At 45.2% G+C, this 15,648-nt stretch overlaps 1 protein-coding gene across 6 annotated transcripts in view; it reads right to left on the bottom strand.

The window, feature by feature from the left end:
* Positions 1-447: 447 nt before the first annotated feature.
* Positions 448-15,648, bottom strand: part of ABCC5 (ATP binding cassette subfamily C member 5) — a 91,978-nt gene continuing 76,777 nt past the window's right edge. For all 6 annotated transcript variants that reach the window (XM_036849961.1, XM_036849958.1, XM_036849960.1 and 3 more), the window contains 4 exons: positions 6,346-6,424; positions 4,845-4,958; positions 4,021-4,185; positions 448-1,910 (listed from right to left, as the gene is read on the bottom strand). In XM_036849961.1, the coding sequence (XP_036705856.1) occupies positions 1,809-1,910; positions 4,021-4,185; positions 4,845-4,958; positions 6,346-6,424 (460 nt within the window). In that variant the 3' untranslated portion in view covers positions 448-1,808. The remainder of the gene's footprint in view (positions 1,911-4,020; positions 4,186-4,844; positions 4,959-6,345; positions 6,425-15,648) is intronic.

Here is a 15,648-nt window from a genome sequence, read left to right on the forward strand (position 1 = left end):
CAACATGAGATATTGAGAAACTCTAGAATGAGTACCCTTTCGAATGGGCACTTAATTCTCAATGAGTTAATCTGAATGAATTGGCTGAAAGGGCCATTATATTGTTTGAATTGCTGAGAACCCTCAACGAACTTCATTTAAAATGTATTTCACCACAACCATCCATCTTACCACATCCCTTCCCACTCCCCCCGCTCTTATTAGCAGCACAGGCGCTTGATTTGATGACCATGCCCAGGAACACAGGCTGGAGGGACTAAGGCCCGCCGCAGCAATTCCAGGCAAGTGGGGCTCCACGCCCCTTGCAACCAACCAGCTCTGCTACTGGTCCCTCCCATCTGTCACTCCACAGCTGGATATTCAGATCCCAGGCTCCGGGACTCCGAAGCCGTTCAAAGACAGCTTGTTCCCCTCCCAGAAAATTATTTTATACACCAAGAGTTTTAGAAAATCCAAAATAATTTTATTCACTTTTTCAGATTTTTGCCTCCACAAGGTGTTCAGCAAACATGCTAAGGCGACAGAATGTCTAGTTGGTCACGACATGCAACGCTGACCATTGGACGGATGACAGCAGCGACCACGCCCACCTGAGCTACTGGCCCCAGAGCACAAACGGGGTTTGCGGGGAACACACCGAACCACACGGCACTCAGAACCTGAGGTAGGTCTCTTTACAGTACAAAAAACTTCTACACCAGTGTGAGACACTGATGAGCAAGAGCTGCTTTAAGTCGCAGACTCTGGAGAGAGGAAGAGACTCTGCGGAGACCACAGGGAGAAAGGGGAACAGACCCACAAAATCCTGAACGCTGTCACTGAACTGTGGGCTCGTGGGGCAAATGAAGGCAAAGGAAGAAGTACCACCAGGAAAAGCAGCAGTGGGCTCCAGGGTTCGGAACCGACGGGTTGAGGGGCCAGAGAGCTCTGTGCAGTGGCCAGCGTTAGGAACCTGAGGCAGTGGGACACTGGGAACAGACTCGATGCTTGTTGTGAAACAGCAGCGAAAAAGAGGAAAGCAGGAAGGACACTCCCCCCTCACCGAGGAACGTCTCGGCGATTCTCATTTCCGACGGAGGGAGCGAAGAGGGGTCTGGGACTTCGCCCCACTGCTCTCCCGACAGAAACAGTGAAGTGACAACAGGACAGAAAGCAGGAGCCCTGAGAATTCACGGTGCTCTGCGTGGCCTCCAGTGGCCCCCGCTCCACCCCGCCCTGGAGTGGCTGCTGGGGAGGCGACAGGGGGGCCACTGGAGGGCCCGCTATTGCCACACGCCTTCCTTTTGGACACCCAGAAAACCCGGCACCATGAAACAACCAGCTGGGGAAGAACATATGCTACCCTTCCTATAGTCTAATAGTGAAACCAGATTCTAGTGCAGCAAACTGTACAAAAATGATAGAAAGGAATCTGCACTGTTCTTAGCACAGTGCTTATTTTAATATAAAATAAACGGCTTACATTTTCACTGGAAATATAGGCTATGTACAGAATTATATATAGATATAGCTACACGTATAAAGCTTCATTATAGGCCTCTGATACATATATAATAACGGTTCCCTGAACCTTTTAGAGTGCAATTAAGAACAAAAACTAAATTTTGTTTACATGAATATGGAATAAATACAATAATCAAAATATGACTCTCCCTAAAAGTGAAACACACAAGCCAATCCTGAATTGCTGTGCTAAAGATAAAATCGGGAAAGGCAAGGTTTCGGCAGGAGGACACGATGAGGGGCCCGCCCCAGGCAGGGAATGGCAATGCTCCAAAGAAAAGAGACTTGGGCGGCGGCGGGAGGAGTTAGCCCTTGACGGCGATCTTGTTCTCTGCAGCAGCGAACATGGCATAGAACCGGGAGCTGTCATTGGAAAGAAGGACCGATGGGGTGTCGAACTCCACCACCTGTAAAGGAAGGAGACGGTATCAGAATGTGACTCGGGGACACATGGGGTGATTTAGAGGATCCACTGCTCAGGAAGGGGGGCAAAGCCCAAAGACCCCTGAGGATGGAATCAAGGTGGCAATTCAACTAGCCCTGTCATGCCCAAATGGGTTCTTTTTTTTTTTTCAACTAACCAGGGTTTAGTTAAGAGAAAGGTTAGAGAGAAAAACCTCCAGACCTCCTTCACATACGTCTCAATTCTTTCAGCCTTGGGTATGAAGGAATCAATCAACAAGGTCCTATAAGCTGCAGGGGGAAAAAATTGCAGCTCAAGTCAAAGGCATACCAGGCAAATGTCATCTTGTTGTGCAAGCTGATCTGAACCTATGGATAGAAAAGGAACAGCTCAGGATGCCTAGTTGGCAGGGGAAAAAAAGGGAAGTGAGTATAAAGCCAGTATAATCAACTCAGACAATTATCCATTCCTGTGATGGACTTCTAGGCGGCCACTGGAAATCATATTTCAGTAGAAAATGAATGGTATGCTGGCAGAACCTGCCTCCCATGAGAGAGGACACATACTCTCCCAGCCTCCCCTGCTGCAGGGCAAAGGCATGGAATACAACTTTAGCCAAGGAGAGGAAGGGGACATCTCCTAGGGTGCTTCTAGGAAAGGTTGTCCTGCCCAAGAGACAGGCATAAGGACAAAGTGTTCTTCCTTAGGACTGGCTGTGTGAGGGTATGACGTTGGGTGCTAGAGCAGACATCCTGCACCATAAGGGGAAAGGTAGACACTGGCTCTATTGAGGGATAGGCAGATTATAAGCAGATCCATATGGGAGAGGGAACAAGAGGAAAGGGCATTTTAGGTAGATGGAACTGTATGAGTACGACACAGAGGCGAAAAAGCTTAGGGGATTCAAGATTGTTTATAGCCAACAGCACTGCAAGGAAATAGCAGGAAACGAAGAAGGCTGGGGGGCCAGATTGTGGGAAAGCTGGGACCAGCAAGAAGTTGGGCACCACTACATGACTGTAAAAAGCAGACATATAGGGACTTCCCTGGTGGTGCAGAGGTTAAGAATCCGCCTGCCAATGCAGGGGACACGGGTTCAAGCCCTGGTCCACGAAGATCCCATATGCCGCAGAGCAACGAAGCCCGTGCGCCACAACTGCTGAGCCTGTGCTCTAGAGCCGCGAGCCACAACTACTGAAGCCCATGTGCCACAACTACTGAAGCCCACGTGCCTAGAGCCTGTGCTCCGCAACAAGAGAAGCCACCGCAATCAGAAGCCCGCGTACTGCAGCAAAGAGTAGCCCCCACTCGACGCAACTAAAGAAAGCCCGCACGCAGCAACGAAGACCCAACGCAGCCAAAAATAAATAAATAAATTAATTAATTAAAAAACAAAAAAACATGGGGGCTTCCCTGGTGGCGCAGTGGTTGAGAATCTGCCTGCCAATGCAGGGGACACGGGTTCGAGCCCTGGTCTGGGAGGATCCCACATGCCACGGAGCAACTAGGCCCGTGAGCCACAACTACTGAGCCTGCACGTCTGGAGCCTGTGCTCCGCAACAAGAGAGGCCGTGATAGTGAGAGGCCCGCACACTGCGATGAAGAGTGGCCCCCGCTTGCCGCAACTAGAGAAAGCCCTCGCACAGAAACAAAGACCCAACACAGCCATAAATAAATAAATAAATAAATAAATAAAATAAAAATAAAGGAATTCCTTTAAAAAAAAAAACAAAAAAAAACAAAAAAAACAAAAAAACAACCAAAAAAAGCAGACATATAGTGGCTGGTCTCAATAGCTTTGGGAAATTCTTGTGCGTGTGAGTGAATTACTAAGTACACGTGCTCTCTGACCTAAGTCAAAATGTTACTGTTTACAAGCAACAAAAGAACAGGTAGTAAAGCAAAATGAGAACCCTATAAGAGTGCTCTCAGCTCAATCTCTTCACTGGGAGGGCTGCATCCCGCCCAAAAGGAGCCAGACTACAGTCATTATGGCTGCTTATCTGCATGCTCAGAACTACTCTAAGAGGGCCATCTGCCCAATCCTGCCAGGGGCCAGTTTTCCTCCCAGACAAGGCCACGTGCCAAGCCAAGGTCCCCTGGGGGCTCAGTACCTGTCCCTGGGCCAGCACCATAATCCTATCAGAGCCCAGGACTGTATGTAGGCGATGGGCAATCGTCAGCATGGTGCAGTCGGCAAATGCTTCTCGGATGGTCTCTTGGATCAGCAAGTCTGTCTCCGTGTCCATGGCAGCTGTGGCTTCATCTAGAATCAAAATCTGCCGGGGAAGAGAAGAAAAAGAGGGATCCGACCAATTCCTTAAGCATTCTGGTTAATCTGGGTTTCACTAAAATGTATTTTATGATTTGAATTTTACACCATATGTTGTTTTTTCTAAATAGGTACACGCATATGTAAAAATACTGTTTTGTTTAGAACTGATATAACTTCAAACCCCTATGTTTGCTGTGATTTCCATGAATGAAAGGATATATGTGAAATACTGATCTAACAAAAAACTAGCCCCACTTGCTCTGTAACTCTAAACACGTACAGTAATCTTTCTGGACCTCCCTTTTCCAGTTTTAAAATGAGGGGACTGGATTTGATGACCTGGATATGTCTTGCAGTTTAAAAATGTTTTAAATCCATGGTTTCCAGTACTACAACTACTCAGTGGCTAGAAACAAGTTGCCCTTGGAAACTGAAGGCTCAGGGAAGTTAAAAATAAAAACAAACAAGCAAACAAAATACCCATATACCCAAATCGTGTCAAGGTTAATTTAGAAACATCTCTGGGCATACTCTTTAAGAAGTGCCACTGGGCTCGGAGCCAGGAATGCCTTTGGACCTCGTGCCACAGGCAAAAGCTGTTCTCCCATCTTCCTGCGCTTCTCTGCTGATCCCCCTTCCCTGCCACCCACCAAACTGCCTTACCTTACAGTGACGGAGCAAGGCTCTAGCTATGCACAGGAGCTGCCGTTCCCCCACTGAGAAGTTATCCCCATTCTCCATCACTTCAGATTCAAGTTTCAGAGGTAGCTGAGCAATCTAGGGAGAAAGGAAGTAGAGATTAGAAGGGTAAAAAAAAAAAAAAGTAAAATTTGAAAGTGAAAAAAAAAAAAGAAACTAAATTTGGTCAAAAATCCAGTGGCGGGCTTCCCTGGTGGCGCAGTGGTTGAGAATCTGCCTGCTAATGCAGGGGACACAGGTTCGAGCCCTGGTCTGGGAAGATCCCACATGCCGCGGAGCAGCTGGGCCCGTGAGCCACAATTACTGAGCCTGCGCGTCTGGAGCCTGTGCTCCGCAATAAGAGAGGCCGCGATAGTGAGAGGCCCGCGCACCGCGATGAAGAGTGGCCCCCGCTTGCCACAACTAGAGAAAGCCCGCGCACCGCGATGAAGAGTGGCCCCCGCTTGCCACAACTAGAGAAAGCCCTCGCACAGAAACAAAGACCCAACACAGCCATAAAATAAATAAATAAACAAATACTTTAAAAAAAAAAAAATCCAGTGGCAAAAATAAATTATTCTGAAACAGATGAAAGAATTATTAGCCCAGAACCTAGCTCACCTAGAAAGAAGGTACAGGTGTGATGATCACGTAGTAGGACCACATTTTCTAGGCCATTCCATATTTCAGCTAAACTATTCTATTAGTCTCATATCATCAAAACGTCCCAGAAATTCCAATATTTTCTTCCCCAAAGCCTGTCATTTTTGCTTCTGAAAATATGGTCACGCAATGAGAAATGGGGTAAACGAAATTACTCTCTTTCTGAAGTCCAAAGCTGTAGGCCCATGGCTGTCAAACCTTTCTTTCCATAAACTATAGAACCTATTCTTCGAGTGAACTTGTTTGAGGAAGCCCAATATAAAGGTGATGAAGGCAGAGCGGATCTAGTTGAATTAGCGGAAGAGATCCTGGGCTTGTGTGCAGGAGCACAAGAGACCCTTCTCCAGGCCAGGGGTATCTGCAGATTGTGGCCCCTGGAGGGGTGCTGCTGAGTTACCCTAAGAGGTCTGTGAATCCATACACACACTTTCTCAATAAGTGATATATCTCTTACACATATATAGACGCTTCAAAAAGATGTTGTACTGTTACAGTTAGTAAGAATAGAACTTGATTTTAAAGCATTACTGAATCCTGAGTGGTTGTCATTAATATCTTCTCAATTAATGGATAGTAAAAAGGGCAATATGACCATGGGAGGGGGCTAAGGGGGGAGGTGAGAGTTGGGAGATAACAACCTTTATGCCCTTTCTGAAATGCCTGGGAAGCCCTGCTCTAAAGTGCTCCTCCACAGACGTCCTGGAGGTGGAGGGAAAGGCTGGGCTGGACAGCGGCAGACAGAGCAGGCTGGAGAGTGACCACAGCACCACTGTGTTTCCAGCCCTGAAGTGCCAGCAAAGCTCTCTGTCAGTTCTTTACTTACACATTCTTTCATGTGTGTCCTTTCTAGGGCATCCCAGATCTGGTCTTCAGTGTACTGGTTGAAGGGATCCAAATTTGACCTAGTGAGAAACATAACAGGAATTCTCAGGGATCCAACCTGTACGTGACCATGCTGCAAAGGCTAACTGTGGTAAAGGTCTAGACTTTGGGGCTCAAACCCCATCCAGCCACAGGGGGAGGCTGAGATGGGAGCGCTGCTGCCTGCCTGTCGCAGGAATGAGCCTCCCTTTCTTCTTTACAAAACTTTATTATTTTTATTATGTAAATGATACAAGTTAGTTATAGAAAAATTAGGAGATATAGACATACAAAGACAAAACAAAAACTAAGGTATGTTTAATGACTTCTTATCAGACTCTCAGAAACAAACACTGTTAGCACTTTGGCATAGATCCTTCTAGATTTTTTCTATGCATATACATGTTAAAATCTCTCTCTCAGAATGGACTTGAGGATATGGGGAGGGGGTGGGGTGAGATGTGACAGGGTAAGAGAGTGTCATGGACATATATACACTACCAAATGTAAAACAGATAACTAGTGGGAAGCAGCCGCATAGCACAGGGAGATCAGCTCGGTGCTTTGTGACCACCTAGAAGGGTGGGATGGGGAGGGTGGGAGGGAGGGAGATGCAAGAGGGAGGAGAAATGGGAACATATTGTATATGTATAACTGATTCACTTTGTTATGAAGCAGAAGCTAACACAGCATTGTAAGGCAATTATACTTCAATAAAGATGTTTAAAAAAAAATAAAAAATAAAAAATAAAAATAAAGAACAATTTGGAGAAACAGAAAAAAAAAAAAATCTCTCTCATATGTATAAACTGAGAAAAACTCCCTCTTTCTTCTTGCTGCGCCAGGGTGAGAGCCCGGCCACTGAGCAGGGGTCTCAACAGCTAGCTGACCAGGAAAGGAGCCAATCCAGCAGGAAGGCAGAGGAGAAAGCTGAGCATAATGGGGTCAAGAGGAAGGATTTTACTGGCACCGAAAACTAGTTTGGGGACTATTCTTGCTTACTGTACTAACAGTATCCACCTCAAGGACATCAAGATTGATACCAAAAGAACAGGTCTAGGTATTTCTGGAAGAGTTAAAGACAGGAGAAAAAGCTCTTTGTCATGGAGGATGAGGGTGAACAGGTGGTGATGAAACAGATATTGGGTGGAAAGTGGGCTGTTGCATTAATTTGGGGTGTCTTGTCTCGACCTAAACGTCACATTTGTGGGTCTAGTAATCTGAAAGGTATTAAGTATAATTTGCTTTGCTCATAAATTATGGTTGGCATATGGGAAATAGAAAAATCTTTGGGAGAACCTTATCCCTGATCCACACTCGCCTCTGTGTCTGGGGAGACTAATCCCAGGCGTGCAAACGCAAGCAGGTCATTATCGCAGAATTCTGCCCCAGAGGAGAGCGCAGGCAGGCACACGCCATCTCTGGACTCCTGGGCAACTCTCTAACCGGCCCTGCTCTCTTGTGCCCCTTTGCACATGTGCTTCCCCTGACTTAGAACATGCGACCTCTCCCCACCTTTTTACTTGAGAGGCACTGGTAAAACAAGGGCTCTGGAGCCAGACTGCCTGACTCCTTCACAGCTTCTATCAATGACAGCTGTGTGAACTTGGCCAAGTTAGCCTAACTACTCTATGCTTCAGTTCCCTCAACTGTAAGACAGGGGTAAAAGAGCACCTCCTCAAAAAGGTTTGTTTCGGGGACTACATTTCACATGTATAAAGCACTTACAGCAGTACCTGCGGCAGGACTGGCAGTGTGTACGTGAGAGCTACGATTACCGTGTTATTATCATCATTGTTCTTATTCCTTGGCTGTGATTCCTGCTTGTCCTTCAGCTCTCAGCTTAGATGGGGTCTTCAGGAAGTGTCTCCTGACCCTGCAAGCCTGGACTGGGGGTCCCCCTGCTCACCCCTATAATGGGCACTCGTCACTTTGTTCACTTGTCTCTCTCCTCCATTGGATTAGAATCCTTGTCTGGATCTTATTCACTGTTGTAGCCCATGTATACTGTCTAATATTTTTTGTAAGAAAGAAGAACTTATTCCTCCCATCCTCATTTGAATTCCTGATAACAGACATTAGTATGTCACAACTTAAGTATTTTCAGTAATAACAGAGGCAGAAAGCAGCATGGTGGAGGGCGGGTGTGTGCACACATGGGATCCGGGCAGACTGGCTTCGATCCCTGCTCTGCCTCTTACCATCTGCGTGACCTTGGACAAGTTAGTCCTCAGTCTCCTCATCTATAAAATGGGGAGATAGTGACACGACCTGGTAGGTTGCTGTGAACATTAGAGCTGTGTAGATACAGTGCCTGGAACACGGCAGACACTCGATAGCTGGTAGCTGTTAAACTGACAAGGGACGTGGTCACTTTAGATGCCTGGTTGCACTGCTTGGTGGCTTTGACTCTTATATTTGATGCATTTTTCAAGTGGACACAATAATCCCAGGATCCTGAATACCAGGATCTGAAATAGTTCTGATAAAGTCCTAGCCGTGAAAGGTCTAGATGGGGAAGACATTCTCTGCAGGCATGCCATCTAGGAAGAGCCCTCTCACTTAAAGAATGATGGTCTAAAACTGAAATGGCAAAGCATGGGCCTAAGTCTAAGGAGAAGCTCGCCTGCTTCTAATCAGAAAGAGATGCTGAAAGCCCCTGATCTTCCTTGTCCCTCTAACCCTCTGGAGTCTGCCTGAGCTTGCCTCAGGGTTGATGAGATCTGTGTCTACGGCTCTCTCTCCAGCTGCCTTGTACACTGATACACCAACAGATCAGGGTGAAACCTGTGTTCTCCATCCCAAGTCTGAGGGATAAAAGGTTAATCACGTTTTTTTTGGTTCAACACAGACTGGTGGGAATTCCCATGGGGCAAGATTAGCACAAACCCCCCCCCCCCCCAAAACAACAACAACAACAAAAAGATTAGCACAAGCCTCTGAGTGACATTTATCTAGACGGCAATGCAAGTTTTCACAATAAAATATTCTCTCTCCTTTTGTGTCTCATATCGACTTTCTCATATTTTACAGCAGGATTCCTGACCTTAGGGCTCACAACAGGTGTCTCACTTTTGAACCATAATGCTCAGAGCTCTTTTTTTTTCTTTCTTTCTTTTTTTTTTAAAAACAAGTTCCACGGAGCTCTTTACAAGAGTCTTTGGAAGTCCTCATCAAACCTAGACAGAAGGGGCACCCACCCAGTGGGAAATCACAACTGGTTCCATACAGGGGTCACGTCCTGCTTTGCCTGGTCTCTTGCTCCTCACCCTCCACCTTGGTCTCTGTACAGCTGCCCCACAGGACTGCACGCTGGAGAAGGGCCTCTGCCCATTACAGGGAGTCAACTCTGACCTCGGGCAGTAGGACCTGAAGTCGGTCCACATGTGGTTTAGTGCCGGGCTGCTCTGGATCTGCATCCTGCTCTGTGATTCCCACTTAGCGTCACGGGACCCTATTGAGCTAGAATCTCCCCCTGTCAGACAGTTCTGCTAGGTCAGTTCCTGTTGTGTCTCCATGTGCCCAGGTTCCTATCTTGACAGCCTGCTCAGGCTCCCAAGTTTCGGGGCCCCACCTTGCTCTGGTTTTATCCGTGAGCTCCCTGATTATAAATATCTGCCTTTTGGGGTCTCTGAACACTGCCCAGTTGCCACTGCTGTGGTCTATTTGCCAGAGGAAAATCCATATTACCTAAGGCTGGAATTCCCAGCACCAATAACTTGATAAATTGCCACCTATGGTTTGATACCTCACTTTCTGGATTTCTGGTTTAGCCCATCTCCTACCTCTTAAATCTTCCCTTTCTCTACCTCTTCCTGGAAGGAATGTGTAAGTCTAGGTTTTAGATTTTACCACTTGTTCAGATTCCTCCCACGTCTGCTGAGTTGAGTCCTTTGTACAGAGTTAAAGACCTCAACAAATATATGTTCAAGATTGAAGGGTCCATAATGTTGGTTTCCAGGAAAGGAATGTGTAGAGTTCCCCTAGACTTAGTCTAGGAAGTGTTCTTTAATACTGTACAGTGATGCCTAGTGTCATGGGTTGAAGAGTATCCCCCAAAAAGATAATGTTGAAATCTAACCCTCAGTACCTAAGAATGTGACCTTATCTGGAAATAGGGTCAGTGTAGATGGTATTGGTTAGGATGAGGTCATCCTGGAGTAATGAGGTAGGGTGGACCTTTAACCTAGTAGGACTGATGTCCTTATAAGAGAGCCACATAAAGACAGAGACACAGAATGAGAGGGCCCATGTGACAACAGAGGCAGAGACTGGGATGATGAATCTACAAGCCAAGGACACCAAAGACTGTTGGCAAACCACTAGAATGTACTAGAGGCAAGGAAGGATCCTACCGGTTTCAGAGGGAGCATAGCCCTGTTGACAACTTGATTTCATACTTCTAGCCTCCAGAACCGTGAGAGAATAAACTTCTGTGGTTTTGGGCCACCCAGTGTGTGGTACTTTGTTGCAGCATGCCAAGAATACAAATACATCTAGTAATTCATCAGATACCTCTTACCAGACAAAGAGTGAGTACACAAGAGTGCAGTCCCCTGCTCACTGAGCAGCTGCCCCATCAGACTCAGCAGACACACAGACGGGCTTGGCATTCAACCCCGCCCAGGCCCATCACACCAGCTGAAGGAGACTCCCAAGGCTAAGCAATGGGTTCCGGATATGTAAGGAATATACACGTACACCAGCAGGTGGTAAACATACACATTAAGGCAGACCAGATTGATCTCAACAGGGAACTCAATCAGGAATGAAAAAAAATATATATATATACCCTCATTAGAGGGACCAGATGGTCCTAGTCTGACCCACAGATACAAATGAAAGCAAAGTTATGCATCCACTGCATCAAGTACTCAGCTGGGTAGATGGAGAGTAAGAAAAGCATCTGAGCATGAAGGCACTTATTTTTAACAGTCAGAACTCCTGGAGTCCTATGTTGCTCAAAGTGCATTTTCATCTTTGGTTCTTTATATGTTATTTTTAGCAATATTCTAAGTTTACCTATTGACTACTACTGAATAAGGTCAAGAGTATCTCCCGGGGTGTTTGAGGATACAGCAATCCCCTCCGGGCACACAGAAGACACCATGCTGAACCACGTCGTCCTCTGTCGGTGGTGGGTGCCTCCCTGCAGCCTCAGCCTCAGGACAGGAGACTACGGGACCCTCAGACCTTTGTCTCTCAGGAAGTTAAAGGAAAACTCAAAATAGTTATTCAGAACCAAGGTCTGGCTTTTAGTTAAGAGTAGAGTACATGAAAAAGACTAAAGAGAACAGCAGAGGCTGTGTGAAAATTTTTTTCAAGAAGGGGTACAGAGGCTGTGCAAATCTGAAAGCAGATGAGATTTTGAAGATGTCGGAAAAAGAAAGGTAACTAATGGTCAAGACCCCTGCGGAAGCAGGCCCAACCCTAGTTTTTGGAGAAAGAGATTACCTCTCGAGGTAGTGATTAAGGGGGCTGTGGTGATAACTCAGAGACAATACAGTGAGTGAGTGAGTGAGGGAGAGCCCAGGCTCTCAGCCAGACAGCCCAGGTTCTTATCTTTGGGCAATTATTTAACCACTCTGGGTTTTAGCTTCTTCATCTATAAAATAGGCTTAATAATAGTGCCTACCTCATTGAGTTTGAGTATTGATGAATTAATACAATTTAAATGCTTAGGACAATTCACCGCATAATAAGTCCTCAATATGCTTAGCTACTACTATTGTTGTTGTTGTTCTTTAAAGCAGCAATATCTGGCACCAAAGGACCTTTTTCTTTCTTTTTTTTTAAAGACAATTTTTTAAGAGCAGTTTTAGGTTCACAGCAAAATTGAGAAGAAGGTACAGAGATTTCCCATATACCCCCAGCCAGAAGGACTTCCACAAAAGTTAGATAACATCTAGTGTTCTTCATATAGTGATCCTAGACTTAGCATTACTTTCTGACATTGAGATTAGAAGCTTTGGGGGATTCTCCGGTTCCACTAAGGGACTAAGACGTCAAAAAAAGTAAAAGGGGGTCCCTTAAACAACAGAATAATTCAAAGACAAAGGAAAGACCTTGAGATTCTAAGATTCTGCTTCAAATCTGGAGCAACTTCCATTCCCTCTAGAGCGCTAGGTGCTTCTGCTTGAAGGTGTCTGGGCCCAGAATGTACCAAAGCAGAGTGGGTCAGTTGTGGGCTCAGTTGTTTTTGTTGTGATTTTGAATTGAGAGCTTGAAATATTCCTCAAAAGCAGAAAAAAAAAAAAAAAGTTAATGGGCAGTTGGAAAAGGAAAGAGAGCATCTGAACAGGAAGAACTGAGAACACTGCCTCTCGCTAACGAAGGGATGCCAGGCAGAGATGCTCCAGGTGATGAGAAGTGCTCACCCCCCACAAGGAGACTGAGACTCAGAGACACACTAGAGCGACAGCTGAGGACAACTAGTCTCACTAAGGGGCAGATTAACCACCAGCCAAGGCAGGCTGCAGACAGTCCACAAGGATGGAAAGCATTTGAGCAGGAGCTGGTTAGGGCAGAGGCAAAGAGATAGGCTTTCTGAGACCAGGAAGCACGGGTCCTCTGGGGAAAGAAAAGTACTGCCAGGACCACGAAAGAAGGAAGGTCAACAAAAGTGTTAGGGCTGGATGAGAAGGGACCTCTCTTCCTGGAGCCAACCATCAGGGCAAAAGGCAGGGGAAAGGCACTGGCCACAGAAACACAGGCCCTACAATTCAAACCCAGACAGTTGGATGAGGGAGGGCTGGATGAGCTATTGGAATGGACTGAGGTTCTGGCTAACCTAGGGAGGACTGTGCCCCTAAATGATCCGGTCTATGATTTATTTATATTTGTATGCAGAACAATTCAGAAATGTTTAACTTGCAAAATTCTCTGAGTTCTGTTTGTTTGATTTTGGTTTTACCTTGACTTCCCTCTAAGAGCTCCTGATATGTTTTAACTGCATGTCGGTATCTCCAGGAGAGGTATGCACCCCCAATGCTGGTTAAAGGCAGTGGAGAGACAGTTTCCAAATTCAGAGTCTCCTGGAGGTAGCTGAGGAAGCAGCTGATCTACCCTGCCTTTGCCTTGGGAAACTCATTATAGGCCTTCTAATTTTCTAACAAAAGCAAAAGAACACCAAAAGCTGGATATTCTTTTAAACCTATGAGAAACCTGAGAGGATAAAGGGAAGACAGAAGGTCTGGGATTTAATTTGTCCTCACTACTGACTTAAAAAGTCAAAATTACAGCAGGCAGAAAGTGAAACTTATATGATTTCCTAGGTTTGCACAGCCGACTAACCAAACAGCACTCCGAGCTCAATTACTAAAAACTCAGTCAACAGCACACCAGCCACTGAGCTTGTCCATCAAGTGGCAACATATCTCTGGAGTTGATAACAAATGGCCCCATCTCCCACGAAGGCTGTGCTTCCACAGTGTTCTACAAACAGCAGCCAGCAGGTCAATTCTTAACCATTAACTCCAGAAGCCCGAGTTACAGACCCAAATGAAGTGCTGTAAAAATTTGAAATGAACGCTGATACTTCTTGGTGGCAGCATATTCAAGGGAAGTCTAACGTTTAACATGCCTTATTTCCTAGTTCTCTTCTTTTTTTAAAATTTGATTTTTTACATCTTTATTGGAGTATAATTGCTTTACAATGGTGTGTTAGTTTCTGCTGTATAACAAAGTGAATCAGCTATACGTATACATATATCCCCATATCCCCTCCTTCTTGCGTCTCCCTCCCACCCTCCCTATCCCACCCCTCTAGGTGGTCACAAAGCACTGAGCTGATCTCCCTGTGCTATGTAGCTTCTTCCCACTAGTTATCTATTTTACATTTGGTACTGTATATATGTCAATGCCACTCTCTCACTTTGTCCCAGCTTACCCTTCCCTGTCCCCGTGCCCTCAAGTCCATTCTCTACGTCTGTGTCTTTATTCCTGTACTGTCCCTTGGTTCATCAGAACCATTTTTTTTTTTAGGTTCCATATATATGTGTTAGCATACGGTATTTGTTTTTCTCTTTCTGACTTACTTCACTCTGTATGACAGACTAGGTCCATCTACCTCACTACAAATAACTCAATTTCGTTTCTTTTTATGGCTGAATAATATTCCACTGTATATATGTGCCACATCTTCTTTATCCATTCATCTGTCAATGGACACTTAGGTTGCTTCCATGTCCTGGCTATTGTAAATAGAGCTGCAGTGAACATTGTGGTACATGTCTCTTTTTGAATTATGGTTTTCTCAGGGTATATGCCCAGTAGTGGGATTGCTGGGTCATATGGTAATTCTATTTTTAGTTTTTAAAGGAACCTCCATACTGCTCTCCCTAGTGGCTGCATCAATTTACATTCCCACCAACAGTGCAAGAGGGTTCCCTTTTCTCCACACCCTCTCCAGCATTTATTGTTTGTAGATTTTTTGATGATGGCCATTCTGGCCGGTGTGAGGTGATACCTCACTGTAGTTTTGATTTGCATTTCTCTAATGATTAGTGATGAGCATCCTTTCATGTGTTTGTTGGCAATCTGTATATCTTCTTCGGAGAAATGTCTATTTAGGTCTTCTGCCCATTTTGGGTTGGGTTGTTGTTTTTTTGATATTAAGCTGCATGAGCTGCTTGTATATTTGGAGATTAATCCTTTGTCAGTGCTTCCTTTGCAAATATTTTCTCCCATTCTGAGGGTTCTCTTTTCGTCTTGTTATGGTTTCCTTGTTGTGCAAAAGCTTTTGAAGTTTCATTAGGTCCCATTTGTTTATTTTTGTTTTTATTTCCATTTCTCTAGGAGGTGGGTCAAAAAGGATCTTGTGGTGATTTATGTCAAAGAGTGTTTTTCCTATGTTTTCCTCTAAGAGTTTTATAGTGTCTGGCCTTACATTTAGGTCTTTAATCCATTTTGAGCTTATTTTTGTGTATGGTGTTAGGAAGTGTTCTAATTTCATTCTTTTACATGTAGCTGTCCAGTTTTCCCAGCACCAGTTATTGAAGAGGCTGTCTTTTCTCCATTGTATATTCTTGCCTCCTTTACCAAAGATAAGGTGACCATAGGTGCATGGGTTTATCTCTGGGCTTTCTATCCTGTTCCATTGATCTATATTTCTGTTTTTGTGCCAGTACCATATTGTCTTGATTACTGTAGCTTTGTAGTATAGTCTGAAGTCAGTGAGCCTGATTCCTCCAGCTCCGTTTTTCTTTCTCAAGATTGCTTTGGCTATTTGGGGTCTTTTGTGTTTCCATACAAAGTGTGAAATTTT

The sequence above is a fragment of the Balaenoptera musculus genome, chromosome 4, assembly GCF_009873245.2.
Source record: "Balaenoptera musculus isolate JJ_BM4_2016_0621 chromosome 4, mBalMus1.pri.v3, whole genome shotgun sequence".
NCBI classification, from domain to species: Eukaryota; Metazoa; Chordata; class Mammalia; order Artiodactyla; family Balaenopteridae; genus Balaenoptera; species Balaenoptera musculus.